General features: G+C 46.4%; 1 protein-coding gene across 1 annotated transcript in view; it reads left to right on the plus strand.

The window, feature by feature from the left end:
• The window catches only part of Pdcd11 (programmed cell death 11), a 47,326-nt gene that overhangs the window by 19,714 nt on the left and 8,572 nt on the right, over positions 1 to 19,040 (plus strand). The window contains exons 15-25 of the mRNA XM_006983321.4: positions 67 to 261; positions 1,149 to 1,319; positions 2,710 to 2,929; positions 4,032 to 4,181; positions 5,089 to 5,204; positions 7,928 to 8,472; positions 9,372 to 9,434; positions 12,820 to 12,928; positions 15,056 to 15,145; positions 15,333 to 15,435; positions 15,811 to 15,988. Coding sequence (XP_006983383.1) covers positions 67 to 261; positions 1,149 to 1,319; positions 2,710 to 2,929; positions 4,032 to 4,181; positions 5,089 to 5,204; positions 7,928 to 8,472; positions 9,372 to 9,434; positions 12,820 to 12,928; positions 15,056 to 15,145; positions 15,333 to 15,435; positions 15,811 to 15,988 — 1,940 coding nt within the window. The remainder of the gene's footprint in view (positions 1 to 66; positions 262 to 1,148; positions 1,320 to 2,709; positions 2,930 to 4,031; positions 4,182 to 5,088; positions 5,205 to 7,927; positions 8,473 to 9,371; positions 9,435 to 12,819; positions 12,929 to 15,055; positions 15,146 to 15,332; positions 15,436 to 15,810; positions 15,989 to 19,040) is intronic.

Raw genomic sequence — 19,040 nt, forward strand, 5'->3', positions numbered from 1 at the left:
GGATTAAAGGCGTGCGCCACCAACACCCGGCTCTGACACTGATTTTTACCTTCTGATTCTGAGCAGTTGGTGGATGTGAAGGTTTTGGAGAAGACCAAAGATGGACTGGAGGTGGCCATCCTTCCCCACAACATCCCTGCTTTCCTCCCCACCCCTCACTTGTCGGACCATGTCGCCAATGGCCCGCTGTTACATCACTGGCTCCAGGCAGGCGACACCCTTCACCGAGTGCTGTGTCTGAGCCAGGGTGAGAAACACATTGTATCCTTGACTGCTATGGGGCAGTGGAAGGCCGTGGGTGCTTGGATGGGAAATTCTAGACCAGGACTAGGAGGGAAAAAATCAACTATTTGAGCTTAAAAATGCTTCCATAAGACCAAATTGATGACCAGACGTGTGCCTGGAAAGTGGAAACGGGCCCAGGAAGAGCTGCCGGGGGCTGGGTGGGGTTGAGGTGGGGTTGAGGCGGTAACCAGAGAAGTTCTCCCTGTTGGAGTCTAGGGCTCAGAACGGTGCCCTGAGTGCTACTCGTGGGTATTTCTGAGAACAACACCACGTTTTCTTTACTACACATAAAATCCTTAGGGCAGCAGCGTAGAACGGGGTTCATTGGCAGGACAGGGTCAGTGGCTAGCCCAGCTGTTGGACTGTGAACCCGCTGGCAGACTTCTAGGACTCTGGAGAGGAGTTAGCAGGAAGAACTGAAATTGATTGTCCAGCATCATGGACCATCAGCTCCTGAGGGCAGCCCTGCTGGAGCTGCTACCTCAGCAGTGAGGTAGTGCTTAAGGACAGCCTCCCCCAAGCTCTAGCATGATGCCCCTGCTGTGGTTCTTTACCTGGGGCGACCCATGGTAATAGCAAAGTCAGTGACCTCGGAGTAGAAACGGAGCGATGGCTATGCCATTTGTCTTTCTGGAACATTCCTCCCCCCCCCCTTTTTTTTTCTGGTTTTTTGAGACAGGGTTTCTCTGTGTAGCTTTGCGCCTTTCCTGGAACTCACTTGGTAGCCCAGGCTGGCCTTGAACTCACAGAGATCCTCCTGGCTCTGCCTCCCGAGTGCTGGGATTAAAGGCGTGCGCCACCCCCACCCCCCCCCACCCCCCACCCCGCCCGGCCTGGAACATTCCTTAATGAAGTTCCACTAGCTTCTCTGCAGGAAGCCGGCTTTGGTCTCCACAGTAGAAGGTGGCCAGGACCCCAAGAGCCTCTCGGAAGTTCAGCCTGGAATGCTGCTCATTGGCTTTGTGAAGAGCATCAAGGACTACGGTGTGTTCGTGCAGTTCCCTTCAGGTCTTAATGGACTGGCCCCTAAAGCTGTAAGTTCAGGTCTGTGCACAAGGGCCTTTGGGGAGCGAGCTCAGCCTCAGACCTGCTGAGCTGAGAAGCAGCAGAGAACTTCAATATTTTAAGGGGCCAAGGGGAACCACTTTAGGTGTGAATGCCATGAAGCCACTGGGAAAGGGGTGACTGCAGCTGATGTGCTGATCCTCTTGCCTGCCCTGTGTCCTCTTTCCCACGGCAGTATTGGTGACGGTGGCTTTGTTAAGAGGACTGACTCGTGTGTATAGCATGTTCAGACTAAACTTTCCTGATTAGCCCAGTGTAGTTTTTGAGCCTCCTATGGTTTCTAAGGTGTGAAGGCACCAAAATATCCTTGGAATTACTTTTTTCTCCTCTGTGCTCTTGAATTACAAGCTTTTCAGATGGGAAAAGATCCTAACATTTCCTTAAGTGGAGCTTCCCATGTCTGCTGAGTAAACTGAGTCCTGCAGGACATAGACAAATGTATGACAACATTGAGCAAGGAGCACAGGGCTGACTTGTTGTGGAATATTTGTTTAACTAGGCAAAGATGTGTTGCATTTGCATTAATTAAATAAAATTACCTGAGCTCAGAGAGGCAGGTGGCAGGAGGAGCTTCGTGTGGGTTTTTAGTTGAGGCGGTGTGAAAGGAGAGAAGCTTCCTGATGGCGGTAAAGAGAGAACGTTTAGCTGGTTGCTACTCTAACCCCGAGATAGCAGGTTTTCACCCTAGCCTTTGAATCTCGAGTTTTATTAGAATGAAAGAGATTTAGTTAAAGCTACCTTAACCACAGCAACAGCCATTGTCCGGGGGAACAGAATCCCCCCAGGAATCACCCACCCCCAGCTGCTAGTAGTTTAAAGCTCAGACACTGTCATTGGGTGCCAAAGGCAGCAGGCTTTCTTAGGCTGCCAGCTCCCAAACCATGACATAGAGACTTATTAATTATGAATGCTGGGCCTCAGCTTAGGCTTGTTTCTACTGTCTAGCTTTTTTAACTTAACCCATTTCTATTAACCTATGTGCTGCCCCGAGGCTCATTTATCTCATCAATGTACCATCCATTCTGCTTTCCTGCTTCATCTGTGTCTGCCCGGCTGGCCTCCCTTTTCTCTCCTCCTGCCAGCCCTGTCTATCCCTCCTCTGCCTAGCTATGGGCCATTCAGCTTTTTATTAGACCAATCAGGTGCCTTAGGCCAGCAAGGTGAAACAGCAATACATCTTTACATAGTTAAACAAATGCAACATACCTTTACATAGTTAAACAATTATTCTGCAACACAAGCAAATGTAACACATCTTTACTTAGTTAAACAAATACTCTATTCCACAACATTGTCCTTATCCTGGACTGTCTTAATGAACAGCTGCTTTCCTTTTCTCATTTTTTATCTACTGTTTAGATCATGAGTGACAAGTTTGTAACCACTCCAAGTGACCACTTCGTGGTGGGTCAGACGGTCGTTGCTAAGGTGACCAATGTGGACGAGGAGAAGCAAAGGATGCTGTTGTCTCTGCGACTGTCAGACTGCAGTCTGGGGGATTCGGCCAGCACCAGCTTCCTCCTCCTGTGCCAGTGCCTGGAAGAGCTGCAGGGTGTTCGCAGCCTCATGAGCAACCAAGGTGGGGCATGTTTAGTGGAGGCAGGAAGCAGAGGATAAGGCAAACAGGAGAGTGTGCCTGTTTGCCTTATCCTCTGTTTCATTGTACCCGTCGTTAGGGTGACTTGGGGGCTTTCTATATAAAAAACAAAACAAACTGATGCAGTTTGATGAGGGGATCAAGTCTGTATGGCCAGTTTGGCCCTAGACTATGGGTCTCAGTGACCCTCGTGCCTGAGTCTCCCCAGTAGTGTGGGGCTGTAGTTGCATGCCACCTTAGCAAGCTTTTTTTCTTTCTCCCTTTCTTTTCTATTCCTCTTTTCTTTTGTGTTACTAGATACTGCACCAACCTAGGACCTCAAGCATACTAGGCAAGTGCTTTACTGCTGACCTGTGTTCTCCATCTAAGCTTTCTTAAATAGTATATGTTTATAAAGTAGTCATTATATGTTTATGAAATGAATAACCATTTACTACCCAGATTAAGATGAAGATCTGCCTGAATGCTTGCTGGGTAGTAGTGGCACATACCTTTAATCTCAGCACTTGGAGGCAGAGACTGGCAGATCTCTGAGTTTGAGGCCAACCTGGTCTACAGAGTGAGTTCAGGACAGCCAGAGCTACACGGGGAAACCCTGTCCCCAAAAAACAAACAGAAATTATGTTTATTTGTGTGTGCACCTGAGAGAATGTGAGTATGCCATAGCATGCATGTATAGGTCAGAGAACAATCCAGGGAGTTGGTTCTTTCCTTCCACCATGTGGGTCACAGGGATTGAACTCAGGTCCTCAGGCTTGACAGCAGGAGCCCACTGAGCCATCCTGCTGGCCTGACACTAGAAAATTTTGTATTTGTGCTGGATTTGTTTTGCTGAGACAAGGTCTCACTGTGTAGCCCTGGTTAGCCTGGAACTCACTATGTGTGGACCAGGCTGTCCTCAGATTCACAGAGATCTGTCTCTGCCTCCCCTCCCACATTTGTTCTGATACTGGATGGTTTGCAGGAAGTGAATTCACTCCGAGTGTTTAAGTGTTCCTCTGCTCCATGACGCCAGCACATCTCCAGAGGAAAGGTGCTGAGAGTGTCCTCCTCTAATATCCTGCTTCTCCTGGGACTTTGGCAGACTCTGTGTTGATCCAGACGCTGGCTGAGATGACCCCAGGGATGGTCCTTGATGTGGTGGTACAAGAGGTGTTGGAAGATGGTTCAGTGGTGTTCAGTGGGGGTCCCGTGCCTGACCTGATCTTGAAAGCCAGCAGATACCATCGGGCAGGTGAGTTTGCTCATCATGGATTGTTGGGAGACCCTGTGCTTAATTGCTCCCACTGCTGGATACAGAATGTCCAAGGTCATATAGTGGATGAGTGGATTGAGTTGAAACGTACTTACTTACCTTATGTGCATGAAAATTAAGACTATTGATATCAGGATAAATGTTTAAGTACACATCTTGTTATGATTAGTGTCAGTGCTCAACAGGATCTAGAATTACGTAAGTTGGCCTCTGGGCATGCCTAGGGAGCAGGGGCATCTTGGCTGTGTTAATTGCAATGGAACAGTCTGGACTGGGCTCCTGGGCTAAGTAAAGAAAGGGAGCTGAATAGCAGCATGCAGCCTTTGCTTTCTGCTTTTGTTTTGTTTTGGCTTGGTTTGGTTTTTCGAGACAGGGTTTCTTTGTGTAGCTTTGCGCCTTTCCTGAAACTCGCTTTGGAGACCAGGCTGGCCTCGAACTCACAGAGATCTGCCTGGCTCTGCCTCCCGAGTGCTGGGATTAAAGGTGTGCACCACCACCGCCTGGCTTTGCTTTCTGCTTTTTGACGGGTGCAATATGACCAGTGTTTCCAGTTCCTGCTGACCTTACTTCCCCATCATGATGGACTGCACCTTGAACTGTGAGCCAGAATTCACCTTGCCTCCCATAAGCTGCTTTATCAGGGGGTTTTATTATAGCAACAGGAGACGAAGACAGAAGAGCCTTTTTGTGTTTGGATAAAGTTGGGACTTGATGTTATTAAATTGCATAAATTAAGACCCACCCCAGCCCTAGCTAGGTGTGGTAGACCGCCTTGGTTTCCCTAACTGTGGGCCATCTCTGCCCTTTGGACTGCGGGGCCAGGAGAGCTCCCTTCCCTTCCCCTTTCCAGAAGCCTGATCGTGCTGTGTTTGGTTCTCTACTGCAGGGCAGGAGGTGGAGTCTGGGCAGAAGAGGAGGGTTGTCGTCCTGCATGTGGACATGCTGAAGTTGGAGGTCCATGTTTCCCTTCACCAGGCCTTGGTGAATAGGAAAGCTAGAAAGGTAAGCTTATGAGTTTCCATCTTTTTGGCCTTGTGTCTTGACTTCCACACTACACTCACAGCTCAGGGAGCTTGTAGTTAGATTGACTGTGTGCCTGGTTCTGTCGAAGACATTTTCCATTGTTACCTCTTATCCTGGGGTAGCTAATAGGACAGATTTTCATGCTTGCTAGGGTGACAAATTTTATGATTCTCTGTCTTTAGGGCCAGTCAGGTACTGTAATGAGTGAGTAGGACATACTCGCTATGATTAGGGAGGGTTAGAGCTCGGACCAGACAGGCTGGCAGAAGTGTGACTGGCCCACAAGGGCCAGACTGTTTGTCTCCATCCAGTTGTTATCAGAGGACTGCCTGGGTCTAATGTTGCTAAATGTGCATTGTCTTCCACCCCCACGCCAACCCCTGCCTACCTCTTTGAGTTTTTGAGACAAGCTGGCTTTGAACTCAGTCCTGCCTTGACCTCTCAAGTGCTATTTTTATTATAGGTACCACCATACCTTTGACTTTTAAGGCAGAATTTAAATTTTATTTGAAATAAATGTTGAAAATGTTGTGAACTAACTTTAAAAAAGAAAAGTCATTTGAAACAAACAAATCAGGTCTGGGCATTTCTTATGTCCAGGTAGCATGTCTGTGCTCTTTCCTGAATGCCTCTGTACCCTTTCCTGATGTAAGTAAGAGCTGGATTTGGTAATGCGCTCCTTTAATCCCACCAGAGGCAAGCAGATCTCTGAGTCTGAGACCAGCCTGGTCTACAAAGCAAGTTTCAGGACAGCCAGGGCTACACAGAAACCTTGTCTTGAAAAACCAAAAAATACAAAGAGTGAGTTTAAGGGAAATACCAAAATCTGTAAAAATTTTCTCTGAGTAAGAATGTAAAGGTTGGGGCTGGAGAGATGGCTCAGAGGTTAAGAGCACTGACTGCTCTTCCAGGGGTCCTGAGTTCAATTCCCAGCAACCACATGGTGGCTCACAACCATCTGTGCCCTCTTCTGGCCTGCAGACATGCAGACAGAACACTGTATACATAAGAAATAAATAAATCTTTTAAAAAAATAAAAATAAAAATAAAAAAAGAATGTACAGGTTGTATATTGCTTATTCAAAACGAAATGCTTGGGACCAAAAGTGTTTCAAATTTTTAGGCTTTTGTTTTTGTTATTTGAACCAAATTTTCCCTCTGTTACATGGGCTGCTCTCCACTTCCTGAGTGCTGAAATTACAGGTGTATACCAGCATGCTAGATAACTTCAGACTCTTAAATTTTAGAATATTTACGTAGACATCACTCATTTAGTATTACTTTAAAAATATCTGAAACCTGAAATGCCTAACACGTAAAACTTCAGAAGTCTCATATGCTAATAACTCTCAGAAGCGTGGATTTGGGGGCATTTGGGGTTTATTAGATTTTTCAATTAGATATGTTCAGTCTGCATTCGATCACTAGCCCAAGCATTTTTTTGTTGCTGTTTGTTTTGTTTTAAAAGAGTTTATCAAGTGTACAAACTGGCCTAGGAAACACTAAGTGGCCCTTGAACTGTCAGTGATTGTCTTACTTCAGCCTCCGGCTGCTGGCATTGCAGGTATGTGCCAACATGCCAGCCGTCTCCCTTGGTGTATGGTGAGGCCCTACCATCTTACCATCCGAGTAAAGCTGAGGCTCAGAAGAGCATGAACACAGTGGGATTTTATTTTTAAAAAATTAATTTATTTATTTATATTATGTGCATTGATGTTTTGCCATGGGTGTTGGGTTCCCTGGAACTGGAGTTACAGACAGTTGTGAACTGCCATGTGGTTGTTGGGAATTGAACCCAGGTCCTTTGGAAGAAGAGTCAGTGTTCTTAACCACTGAGCCATCTCTCCAGCCCCACACAGTGGGATTTTGAGGCAAACAGAGTGGAGTGCTTGGAACACAATGAGCTCCCATTAAAGACTCCTGCCTCAATGATGTAACAAGTGCCATGGGACTTGGCAGGACCAGTCTGAAGACCACTGGTGGTCTCCTAGCTGTGCATCAGATTCACTAGAATAACTCCCAGAGTTGCAGTTCAATAGTTCTAGGATGGGACATAGGAATTTACATTCAAAATTAACGAAAGCCAGGCATGATAACATACCTCTGTAATCCCAGCACTTGGCTAGCTGAAGCATGAATATTTGAGCTCTAGGCCACTGTGGACTATATAGCAAAACCTTGTCTAAAAGAAAAGAACCAGGGGCTGGAGAGATGGCTCAGAGGTTAAGAGCACTGCTTGTTCTTCCAAAGGTCCTGAGTTCAATTCCCAGCAACCACATGGTGGCTCACAACCATCTGTAGTGAGATCTGGTGCCCTCTTCTGGCCTGCAGGGGTGTGTGCAGACAGAACACTGTATACATAATAAATAAATAAATCTTTAAAAAAAAAAAAAAAGAACCAGTGCAAGGGGATGCTGGGAGCTGATTATTCAGGGAGGGAAACTATGTCTGTAGAGGGAAATCAGGGAGGGAAACTATGTCTGTAGAGGGAAATCAGGGAGGGAAACTATGTCTGTAGAGGGAAATCAGGGAGGGAAACTATGTCTGTAGAGGGAAATCAGGGAGGGAAACTATGTCTGTAGAGGGAAAGCTAGTTGCTTACAAGCCAGTCTCCTGGGGGCTTCTTCACACACTGCCATGTGGAGCCATACATAAAGTAACCATATTGTGTGAAAAATGAATATAACTCTTCCCCTTTCCAGCTGAGGAAAAGCAGTAGACACCAAGGCATCGTACAACACCTGGAGGAGTCCTTTGGCGTGGCCTCCTTGATGGAGACTGGCCACCTTGTAGCTTTCTCCCTGACCTCTCACCTCAACGACACCTTCCACTTTGACTCTGAGAAGCTGCAAGTGGGACAGGGTGTCTGCCTTACCCTCAAGACCACAGAACCAGGAGTGACCGGTCTGATTTTGGCTGTGGAAGGGCCAGCTTCTAAGAGGACCAGTAGACCAGCTCGGAGGGATTCAGAGACGGTTGATGACAAAGAGGAGGAAGAGGAAACGGATTTGACTGTGAGGACTAAAAAGAAGCATGGCCTGGCCATTGGGGACAAAGTCACTGGGACCATCAAGTCTGTGAAGGCCACGCATGTCGTCGTGACGCTAGAAGATGGCATCATGGGCTGTATCCACGCCTCCCGCATTCTAGACGAGGTTCCAGTGGGCACAACTCCTACAACCACACTAAAAGTGGGAGAGAAAGTCAGTGCACGAGTCATCGGGGGCCGAGATGTGAAGACCTCCAAGTATGAGGTTTGGGGAGCCTGGGCTGCCTTTGAGGGGAGTGGCAGTTAGGAGGAACAGGAGCATAGGCAGGTATTAAAACGTTGCATTAAATATTTTTTCTCAGTTAACTGAAAGGCAGTCACTCAGAGTCCTTGAGCATATTGTTTCTAAAGATGGAATGTAGTGGTTAAAGGGTGGCTTTGAGTTTCAGATTAACTGCCGAGTTATTTCCGTAGTTTGTAAAGTGAGAATGGTGGGCTCGTCTGCCTGTGGAAGCCGTTGGGAAAACTGAAAAAGTGAGCGTGTGTGCTGTCTGCTTAGTAGGGCTTCCTCAGCTCTTAGTTAGTGTTGGTCGTCAGCTCTATGTCCGTCCTGCAGGGCACATCTTTGAGTTTTATTTTTGTGTGTGCTTGCACATGTGTGCTCTCAGGCACACACAGAGCATGCCTGTGGGTGGCAGTTAGAAGACAGCTTCCAGGAGTCAGCTCTCTCCTGCCACTGAGGGATCTGAGGATGGCCCTAAGGTGGTCGGCCTGCACACAAGCTGTCTTAAAGGGCCCTGACTTGAAATCTTGTGTATTTTCATAGTAGAATTTCTTGCTATAGCAAGAAAAGAAGGGCTTAAAAAATCTGGCCCATGGTTGGCATTCTAATTTCAAGAACTAAGCAACGGCTCTTCAGTGAGTCATACATCCTCTCTAGACCTTAGAATGAAATAGGAAGTCTGTCAGTCAAGTCTGACAGCTCTGATATCATAGTCCTTAAAGCTCTTCAGCGGGGCCTTTGTCAGCCCAGTGCGGGGGTGGGGGGGGTGGGGGGGTGGTAGTCAGCTTGGGTTAGGGTGGGCCACAAAGACCCTGATCGGGGATCATTGTGTTAGCAGACAGTAAGGAGTGATTTGATTTCTTTCTCTCTCTAGGTTTCTCCCAATAAGTCACCCCAGATTTGTTCTGACCATCCTGGAGCTGAGCATTCGGCCAAGGTGAGGGAAACCCTGGCAGTGGCCTCGTGGGCAGAGTGCTGGGCTTTGGAACCAGTGACCATGAGTTCTTCCTAGTCCAACAGTGTTGGGGCATCTTTGCCTCTCTCTGTCCAAGTCTCCTTATTTCTCTAGACGCACTGAGTCTGTCTAGAGGAAACTGCTCATCTGCCTTTTCCTCCCGGGAGACTCTGCGAACCTAGCAGAGCATGCCTACAGTTCCAGCCCAGCATCTGGTCAAGGAGTGCCACATGGAAAGACTAGGCTTCGCTTGTGTGTTTTTAAAGAACAGAATTCTTGACTACATGTTTTTGTTTGAGCATGCTGAAGGTGGCAACTAAGGTCTCATGTTACCACACAGTTGCGCCTCAGCGCATGGCTACTTTTTTTTAACCCCTCCACCCCCCAAGGCTAGTTGGAGGTATAAAAACTAAAGTGGGCATAGAGCAGTGATTCTCAGCCTGTGGGTCGTGACCCCGGGGTGTGTTAAACAACCCTTTCACAGAGGTTGCCTAAGATCATTGGAAAACACAGATATTTACATTGTGATTCATAACAGTAGCAAAATTACACTTATGAAGTAGCAATGAGATAATTTTGTGGTTTGAAGTCACCACAACATGGGGGGCTTAGCATTAGGAAGGTTGAGAACCACCGGCAGAATCCTAGCTCCTGGGAGGCTAAGGCGGGAGGATGGTCACAAATTCAAGGCCAGGCGAGGCCGCAGAGTCAGAGCCTGTCTCACAGAGCAGAGTAGAATGTCAGCATTGCTTACAGGTTTGCTGGTCGGTGTCCTAGCTAAAAGAACATTTCTGCTCTGGACCCAGTGTTTTAGAGCTCTGTAGCCAAGGATACGTACTCTGTCAACACATGCAACTTCACTGCTTGGTGACAGAAAGCTGATGTGGAATTTTAGGTCATCTGGTGAGTTCTGTAAGTGACATCGTGTAAGACGAGGGTGGGACCATGGTCCCTGTGGTGGTGACTCCTCTTTTCAGATCGTAGGCATTTTGACCTGCAGACCTGCTCATTTCTGCTTCCCCTCGACCTTTTGGGGTTTATGGACCATCAGTAAATGATACTGAAGACATGTGCCCGCAGGAATGCCACACAGGGTCACCTGGGAGCCAACAGGTTGCCATTCTTGCATCAAGGGATGTTACAAAAAGACTTAGAATAACTTGTGAGAAGTAGGGTCTGCTCGGAGGCCTGAAGGATCACAGTATTTCTGGGGAGGCTTGTGTCTGAGGTAGGGGGTGATTTCTGGGACATTGAGTTTCATTTGCTGACCATATTTTTGAAACATCAAATTCAGCCCATTCATTTTTAGATTAATAGTATATTTGGTGCACTGACCACATATCTTTGTTTACTCTGGTTTACTTAGTTTTACAGATTTTTTTTATTGTACCTCTTATATAGTCTTTGTTGTGAAAAAGGAAAAGTCTTCATCATGCTAGTGGTTTTAGTGCAGTATCTTTCCCTTTGTACTGTGATGTCATATTTTTTAGTTAGCAACTTTTAATTTTGGTTGAGGTCAAGTCCTTTATTTGAACTAAGGGTAAAGATCTCAAACCCTGGATACTGCCATGGATAAGTCAGTAAGTGTGAGAAGAGGCTGCAATCCTTCTAACTGAACCTGGGCCCTCTGTAAGAATAAGTGTTCCTAACCACTGGGCCATCCCTCCAGCTCCTAAAGTTTATGTTTGAAAATTAGTATTTGGAAGTCAGGATGAGAAACATTTGAATGATTCTGTATCCACTTACTCAGTGGCATGATACTTTCTTTTCTTCATTAAAATTTTGTTTTTGAAGAGGTCCATCTCCAGCTGATAGCAGAAGGTAGTAGAGGTCACTAAGGCCCCCGGTCATTCTTGGTTCTTGCTTTAGTGCTTCAGGAACACATGTAGGTCTAGGACCTTAAGGTGTTCTTTTCTTCTTTCTCTCACTAGTAGCTGTTCAGAATGAGTTAGTGCAGTTTATCGTTCAAGTGTAAAATACTTTGTGTGTGTGTGTGTGTGTGTGTGTGTTTGTGTGTGTGTTTTGAGACAGGGTTTCTCTGTGTAGCCCTGGCTGTCCTGGAACTCATTCTGTAGACCAGGCTGGCCTCGAAATCAAAGAGTTCTGCCTGCCTCTCCCTTCAAAGTGCTGGAATTAAAGGCATGTGTCACCATACCAGCTTAACAATAAATTTTCTGTTTCCTTTAGGTAAAGACTGGCTTTTATCAATGCACTTCCTGCCCTCTGTGAGCTTTCGGTGTGCATCAGGACTGACTGGGCTAAAAAAAATTGTTGCATTTGAAAAACAGTTTTTGAATGGATGGTTGTTGCTCAGTGCTAGAGTGCTTACCTAGATTTCATCCCCAGAACTCTGAAAAGAAACTTTTTGGGTAGATCTACCCATTTAGGATCAGTTTAAATGTTAGTAATTTATCCTGTGAAAGTGCCACACCATACTCATTCTCAAAATGACGGTTTACATTCAAGGTTGTTTCTGGTCCTCCTAAAAATTACAGAAACATTCTTACAATGCCTCAGTAAACAACTTGGACTCAGCACTGTGCTCATGTGTCTTTGGGTGGAACTGCTGAGTCAGAATGCACATGCATGTGCAGCTTCTCTAGTGTGAGGAGCATGTCCACACTCACTAGCACATACGGCCATATTTGCATTCTTGCCACCGTTACTGTCCTGTTATATGGATGAGTCTTGTTTGAGAAATTATCTGAGTGGGTAAGTGGGGTTAGCCGTTCTTCCTCCCTTTTTTTGTTGTGTTTAGCGATGTGTGGATTGACAACTTTCAGATGACATGCCCTTACATGTCTGAAAATAAGTTGATATCGGTAGCTTAGTAGAGGTCAGAGAACTGGTTTGGAGTTAAGCTCTGACTTCAGCTCCTAGCTCAGAAGCAAAGAGTAGAGTTTCTCTCCACACTGCCTGATTCACATGAGATTGTGGTCAAATTCAGTGAGTTATGTTTTTGTTTGTTTGTTTTTGAGACAGGGTTTATCTGTATAGCCCTAACTATCCTGGAACTTGCTCTATAGACCAGGCTGGCCTTGAACTCACAAAGATCCACCTGCCTCTGCCTCCCAAGTGCTGGGATCAAAGGTGGTGTGCCAACACCACCCGGCAATAAAAAAGTTTTAGTCATTAAGTATGAAAGACTCATGAGCTAGTTCACCGCTGGTTTATACATGGATTGATGACTTGGAAAAGAGATACTTAGTTCCAGGTTGGCTATCTAGAAGAGTCTCTTTGAAGGAGGACGTTGGCCATGAGAGTAAGGAATAGCAGAGTCCTGTACCAACACTGGTCATTTGAGGGAGGTTCTTTCAAGCAGACTCTACCCAGCGGCTGGCTCACTCGGTCCTTTGCCTTTTTGCAGTGACTTGAAGAAGGATGGCTACAGTGCTCTCAATACTCACTCTGTGAGCCCCGTGGAGAAGACTGAGCAGTACCAGGCCGGCCAGACCGTGACTTGCTTCTTCAAGAAGGTGAGCAGTTGCTGCCCTCACTGCAGGCTGACCTTCCTCCAGAGCAGCGTGGGGAAGACTGGAGTCAGCTCTCTAGCTTTCCAGATTCACTGGCTCTCCTCGTCGTCCTCACTCCCATGCAGGCTGTCTCTAGGTGGCGCCATAATAAAGGGGCGGCGGTAGGGAGCAGACGTACCTCTACCCTTCTCCCCTCTGTGTGTCCTGGCTGTGGCCCTGTCTGTCCACCCTTGAAGAAACACCTGTTCAACTTAAAGACTGAGCTGAGTGAGATCACCAGAAGTGTAGGGCAGAGGGCTCCAGAGATGGCTCCGCAGTTAAGAGCGTGCGTTCGCTGCTCTTCCAGAGGACCCGGGCTCTGTTCCGTGCTCCCACCTGGTGCCTTACAGTTCTCTGCTGACTCCAGTTCTGGGTGTCCAGGGATCCAACGTCCTCTTCTGACCTCCCTGGGCACCAAGCATGCACATGCCGCACTTACATACATGCAGGCAAAAACACTCAGACATAAAATAAAGGTAAACAAATCCTTTAAAACTATGTAATATGGAGGAAAAGGTTGAAAGGACCAAAATTTTAAAAGACCATCAGAAAGGCAGCATGCAAGTTTTGGGATAAACGCAGACAATGCCAGAAGAACCAAGCCGGAATTGGTTGTGAATGAATAGACGGGTTGGTATGGTGGCTGTCAGAGTCCAGTCTTCAGTAACAATAGCAAGGTGACCAAGTCGATGGCCTGTGTGTTAAGTGGATTGATGGTAACACAATCTGGAGATCTCTCCTTTTATGGATGGAAAATTACAGCACAATGTAGACAGTATCTGGCCATCTTCAGCTGTTCAGTTGAAGACATGATGAGCGGCACCAGAGCTGATACTGCCCAGGACCAAGTGGACATGTTGCTCCAGGATATGGCAGGCCTTGACCCCAGTGGAGAGCTGCTGCAGGGCCAGACCGCTCCATGGGCACAGTGTGGCCTTGGCTGAGCAGGATGAGCTGTCCAGAGACTGGCTCACCTTTGGTACTAAGTCTGATTGGCACAAGCACTCTGGGTCTTCCCTTTGACATACACGCTGTGTGCTGTGATGCTCTCCACTCTACTTCAGCTCTCTGGCTTTCCAGATTCATTAAGAAAGGCCAGTCTTCTCCACTGTTTATTGACAGGATCCTGCTGTTCAGCCTTGGCTGGTCTAGAACTCGCTACGTAGACCAGGCTGGCCTTGAATTCATAGAGATCTGCCTGCTTCTCCTAGTGCACCACCACACCTAGCATGAAGTCTCTTCATTGTTGCCAGAGTCTCTTCCATAATCATCTTTCTGAGCATGTCACTAATGTTTGTCCCTCCAGTCACCCCTGCCTGTAGACATTCATAATCCCGCAGATGACTCAGCGCAGCATAGACAGTTGCTCGTGATATTTTCGTACACTCTGTATCCCATCTAGTCACCATGACAGCATCCCTGTTCTTCCTCCTGTCTGTACCCTGCCGGCTCCTGGACTGGTTTGCCTGTTTCCCTTCTGCCCAGTCCCTTTAAGGGTCAGCATCCCCCATCCTCCCTGATTGTTGACAGCCAGTATTTCCCGTGGCATGCTGTGCTTTGTGCACACTGCTTACAGCTCTAGTTATTTGCATGCACCTTGAATTGCTTCTTAGAGGGTAACCATGAGGCGAGGCTTGGCTTTTATTTACACTATGACAAGTCATTTTATACTGTGGCTTCTCAGTAAATATTTACTTTTATTGACTTGAATGTTGAAGTTTAAGACAGATGTGGTAGTGAAAAATGAAAATCTAAATTGATTTAGGAAGAAAATGTTGGCCCCTGGAAATGGTTAATTGTCAGTAGAGCCAAGTGTAGAGGAGGGAGAGAGCTTGGTGGGATTGGTCCATATGTGTGCAGATGTCTTCAGCATGGTTTTTTTTTATCTCAGCTGAAACACCAGGAAGGACCCATTTTCTGCTGCCAAGCTAGACTCTGGTTGAAGCCCATGAGATGTGGAGGTGGTCAGGATGGATTCGTGTCCCTTAGGAAAACGTGGGGTTTAGACCTTTTCAAGCTTGCGTTTCTAAGAGTGTGTTTTACTGGTAGGGGTGGCCCAGGATGCTCTAAATCTGCCCTGTCCTCCCACAGTACAATGCGATTAAGAAGTGGTTGGAAGTGGAGGTTGCGCCAGACATCCGAGGGAGAATTCCTTTGTTGCTCACCTCCCTCAGTTTCAAGGTCAGTGTCTGGGTAATCCTTGGAGAAAAGACCCAAGAGTTTCTGTGGGGTACAAAGAGCCCTGAGCCAATGTGGGGCTTGGTGGTTTGCGAGGTATTTGCTGTAGAGACTTAAATGTTATGTTTTTGGATATGTGACAGACCTTTATGGGAACATCAGAAGAATTTTCTTTTTTAAATCCTTTCAGGTTCTGAAACACCCAGACAAGAAGTTCCAGATTGGGCAGGCCCTGAGGGCCACTGTGGTCGACTCAGATGTCCCCAAGGCTTTCTTGTGCCTATCACTAATAGGTGTGGAAAGAAGCGGTGCCTACATGGAGAAGGGCCTCCTGGAGGGGCTGGGGAGGGTCTTTAGTCCCTGTCTGGTTAAAGGAAATCCTCTAGTGTTGGGAAGCCAGTAGAGAGCTTCCTGGGAGCAGGTTATTTGGTTTTGTCTGGGCTTGGTTCTCTGGTTTGTGTGACTCCATCACCCTCCTGGGTCTTCTTTGGTTTCCTCAGGTTCTTTAGAAGGATTATCTGTCACATGGCTGTGAGGTTCATGGCTTCAAGCTATGATGGGCCTACTCAGGGTGGACGCCTCAAGTCTGCCTGGCCTCTGCCTCCTCTGGGCTAGCAGGCTGTCGTAGGCCAGACTGCCAGCTGCGTTCTCGTTTCTCTGCCCACCAGGTCCTTACAGACTTGAACAAGGGGAAATAATCATGGGCCGAGTGTTAAGTGTGGTACCCAACAAGGGACTGACCATCTCCTTCCCCTTTGGGAAGATAGGGAAAGTCAGTTTGTTTCATGTGAGTGACTCCTACTCCGAGGCACTCCTGGAGGACTTCTTTCCCCAGAAGATTGTCAGGTAAGCCCTAGAGTTCTTCCTCTTCTGACTACATATGAAATCGGTGGGATTTCCTTTTAGTTGATATGTGATGTGTGGTATGTATGTATGTATGTGTGTATGTATGTATGTATGTGTGTATGTGTGTGTGTATGTGTGTATGTGTGTGTGTATGTATGTATGTGTGTATGTGTGTATGTATGTATGTGTGTATGTATGTATGTATGTGTGTATGTATGTATGTATGTGTGTGTGTATGTATGTATGTGTGTGTATGTATGTGTGTGTGTATGTATGTATGTGTGTGTGTATGTATGTATGTATGTATGTGTCATTTTAGTCCCCTCCCCCCCCAGAAAAGTTTAACAGGTTTACTTAGAATTGATACCGAGATGAACTGCCAAAACTTTTTCACTGGAGCGTCCTATGTTTATTAAAAGTTTCCACAAAGATGAAAATGGAAGAGCTGCTAATGCCGTGTTTCTGTCCCTTGCAGTCACATATTTAGGTCCTTTTGACTCCATAGGGGTGGGAAATAATCACTGACACTTAGAGCTGCTGATAGCAGGGAGAGAGGAAAACAACTGAAAGAGAAATGTTTCCATATACTGTGGGGCGTTTACCCACCACCCCCACAGCTTCCCAGAGTTTTCTTGAGTGCGATCAGCAGGAAATATTAGATAGAAGGATTTATAGCGGAGAATCTTGTGTAGATAAACAGATAGAAAATAAAGGATAGCCTCGAGAGGGACTGGAACCTATTCCAACGGGCCCCGACTGTCTCTGGCCCAGGGTTTTTATAGAGACGCCAAGGTGTGGAGCAAAAGACCTCCTCCCCCAGCACAGCTAAGTGCAGACCATCTCAGACACCTGCACTCAGGCCCGTGGTCCTGATCATCCTCTATTCGGACCTGCTGGGTAAAGTCACGAGGAACCCGAGAACGGGCTCCCACAATATACCCCAGCACATGTGCGGTCAGAGGACAGATTGTGAGTGTTGGCTCTCTACTTCCATCATGTGGTCTTGGGAACTGAACTCGGTTCATTAGGTTTGGTGTGTAAACGCTTTTACCCTTAGACCACTGAATCACCTCTCTGGCCCCCAGAGTGGATTCTTAAGCATGGTCTTCATGCATGCAAAGTGCTAACTAGGTATCTTTTGACATAATTATGTGTTCTGTGTGGATAGTGCACAAGTTGCCATCTTCAGAAAGGCCCATCAGATAGGCCTCACTTGCCTCCTCAAAGTAGTAGTGCTCTGGGAACACAGATCTGTTTAGAAGTCCTGAGCAGTTTCTCCTGAAGACTGTGAGTAAGAAATGAAGTGGCTTCGAGTGGTGTCTGATGTCACATAGCCTGTCTGCTGTTTCTGTGATGGTGTGGTTTCTTCACTCTGCCGGTAGAGGGTGCTCTCGTAAGCACCTTTAGGAGCTGTTTGTTGTGTGTGGATTTGCCAGCAGTCAGCTTTATTTACAGGAGCCATGGCATAGACACCTCCGTTCTTATGCACCCTCTCCTTGAGCCAGAGCCCCAAGAGCCAGGAGTGGCACTAACTAGAGAGCTGCTGTGGTACAGCGGAGAACATGATTAGTTTGAACTTTGGTTTATTAACATACAAAACAATGGTTACCATTATGGCATTTCACACAGACGATCATTGTAGCTTGCTGAGAGTCATCCTTCCCATTACCTTTCTCCATCTCTCCTCCTGGCTGGTCTACTTCTTCCCCCTAGGTAGTCTCCTTTCTGCTGCTATGTCATGGGGGGGGGGCACAGTTAAATCTTGATTCTGCATATAAGAAAATATATTTAGCTCCCCCCCATTACCCTCTTTTGCTCTTCTCTCTATCCTTTTATTTATTTACTTACTTACTTACTTTGTTTATCTTAGGTGCATGGGTGTTTTCCCTGCGTGTATGTCTATGAATGGCACGTGTGCCTGGTGCCCACACAGGCCCACAGGTGCTGGGAATTGAACCAGGAACTCTGCAAGAGCAGCTAGTGCTCATAATCACTGATACATCTCTCCAGCTATCTTACTATATTATTTTCCTCTTCTTACCCCCATAGTCTCTTCCACTTTCATGGTGTGTGTGTGTGTGTGTGTGTGTGTGTGTGTGTGTGTGTGTGTGTGTGTGTGTGTGTGTGTGTGTTTGGTACATGTGAAGGAAGTGTGACCCTGTCTTTCTGAGTCTGGTTTATCATGATGAACTCCAGTTTCACCCATTTTCCTACAAATGATGTAATTATATTCTTTATAATTAAACAAGAATATACTCTGTGAGCATATATAACATTTTCTTTATCCCTTATACCTGCTGAGGAGCATCTAAGATGAAACCTGATTTTTACTGGAAACAAAACCTCAAATATGTGGAGTATAAGCGTCTCTCTCCTCCCCCCTGCTTGTGCCATACACTTTGACTTCTAATCTTTCCAGAATTGAACTTCATTTAGTAATAGAACTTCATTTTATATATTATTGCAACTTGCTTTTTTCTCAAAGCAGTTTAATATGAATTTCTCCTTCATGCTAATACCTTGTTCTTCACCTTATTTTTAGTACTTATTTGTATTACACTGCTATTATCTAAACTTATTTAACAATTCTTATTGATAGATAGTAATGTTGACGTGCCTGTCTTTGTACACATTTGGATGATAGTACAACTTTGAAATACATTTGTAGAAGTAAATTTAATGGACCAGTTGTTGTTACACATTTTGCAAAACTGCCCTTCACTTATAGCCCCTAACAGAGATACAGAGTGACTACTACTCCTCTCTGCTCCCCTCTGCTCCCCTCTGCCTCCTGGGTGATAGAATTAGAGGCATGTAACTCCAAGTTGTAAGACTGGATTTGTTTGTTTTGTTTTATATGTATGAGGCCTACATGTACGCATGTGTTACCATAGGCATCCCTGGTGCCCACAGCAGCCACAGAGGATATTGGATTCCCTGGAACTGGAGCTCCGCCAAAGGGGTGCTAGAGGTCGAATCCAGGTTCTCTGAAGGAGTAGCCAGGAATCTTAACCATTGAGCCTTTCTCCAGGCCAGACTAGATGTTCTTTTT

Source organism: Peromyscus maniculatus, chromosome 1 (assembly GCF_049852395.1).
Source record: "Peromyscus maniculatus bairdii isolate BWxNUB_F1_BW_parent chromosome 1, HU_Pman_BW_mat_3.1, whole genome shotgun sequence".
In the NCBI taxonomy this organism is placed as follows: domain Eukaryota; kingdom Metazoa; phylum Chordata; class Mammalia; order Rodentia; family Cricetidae; genus Peromyscus; species Peromyscus maniculatus.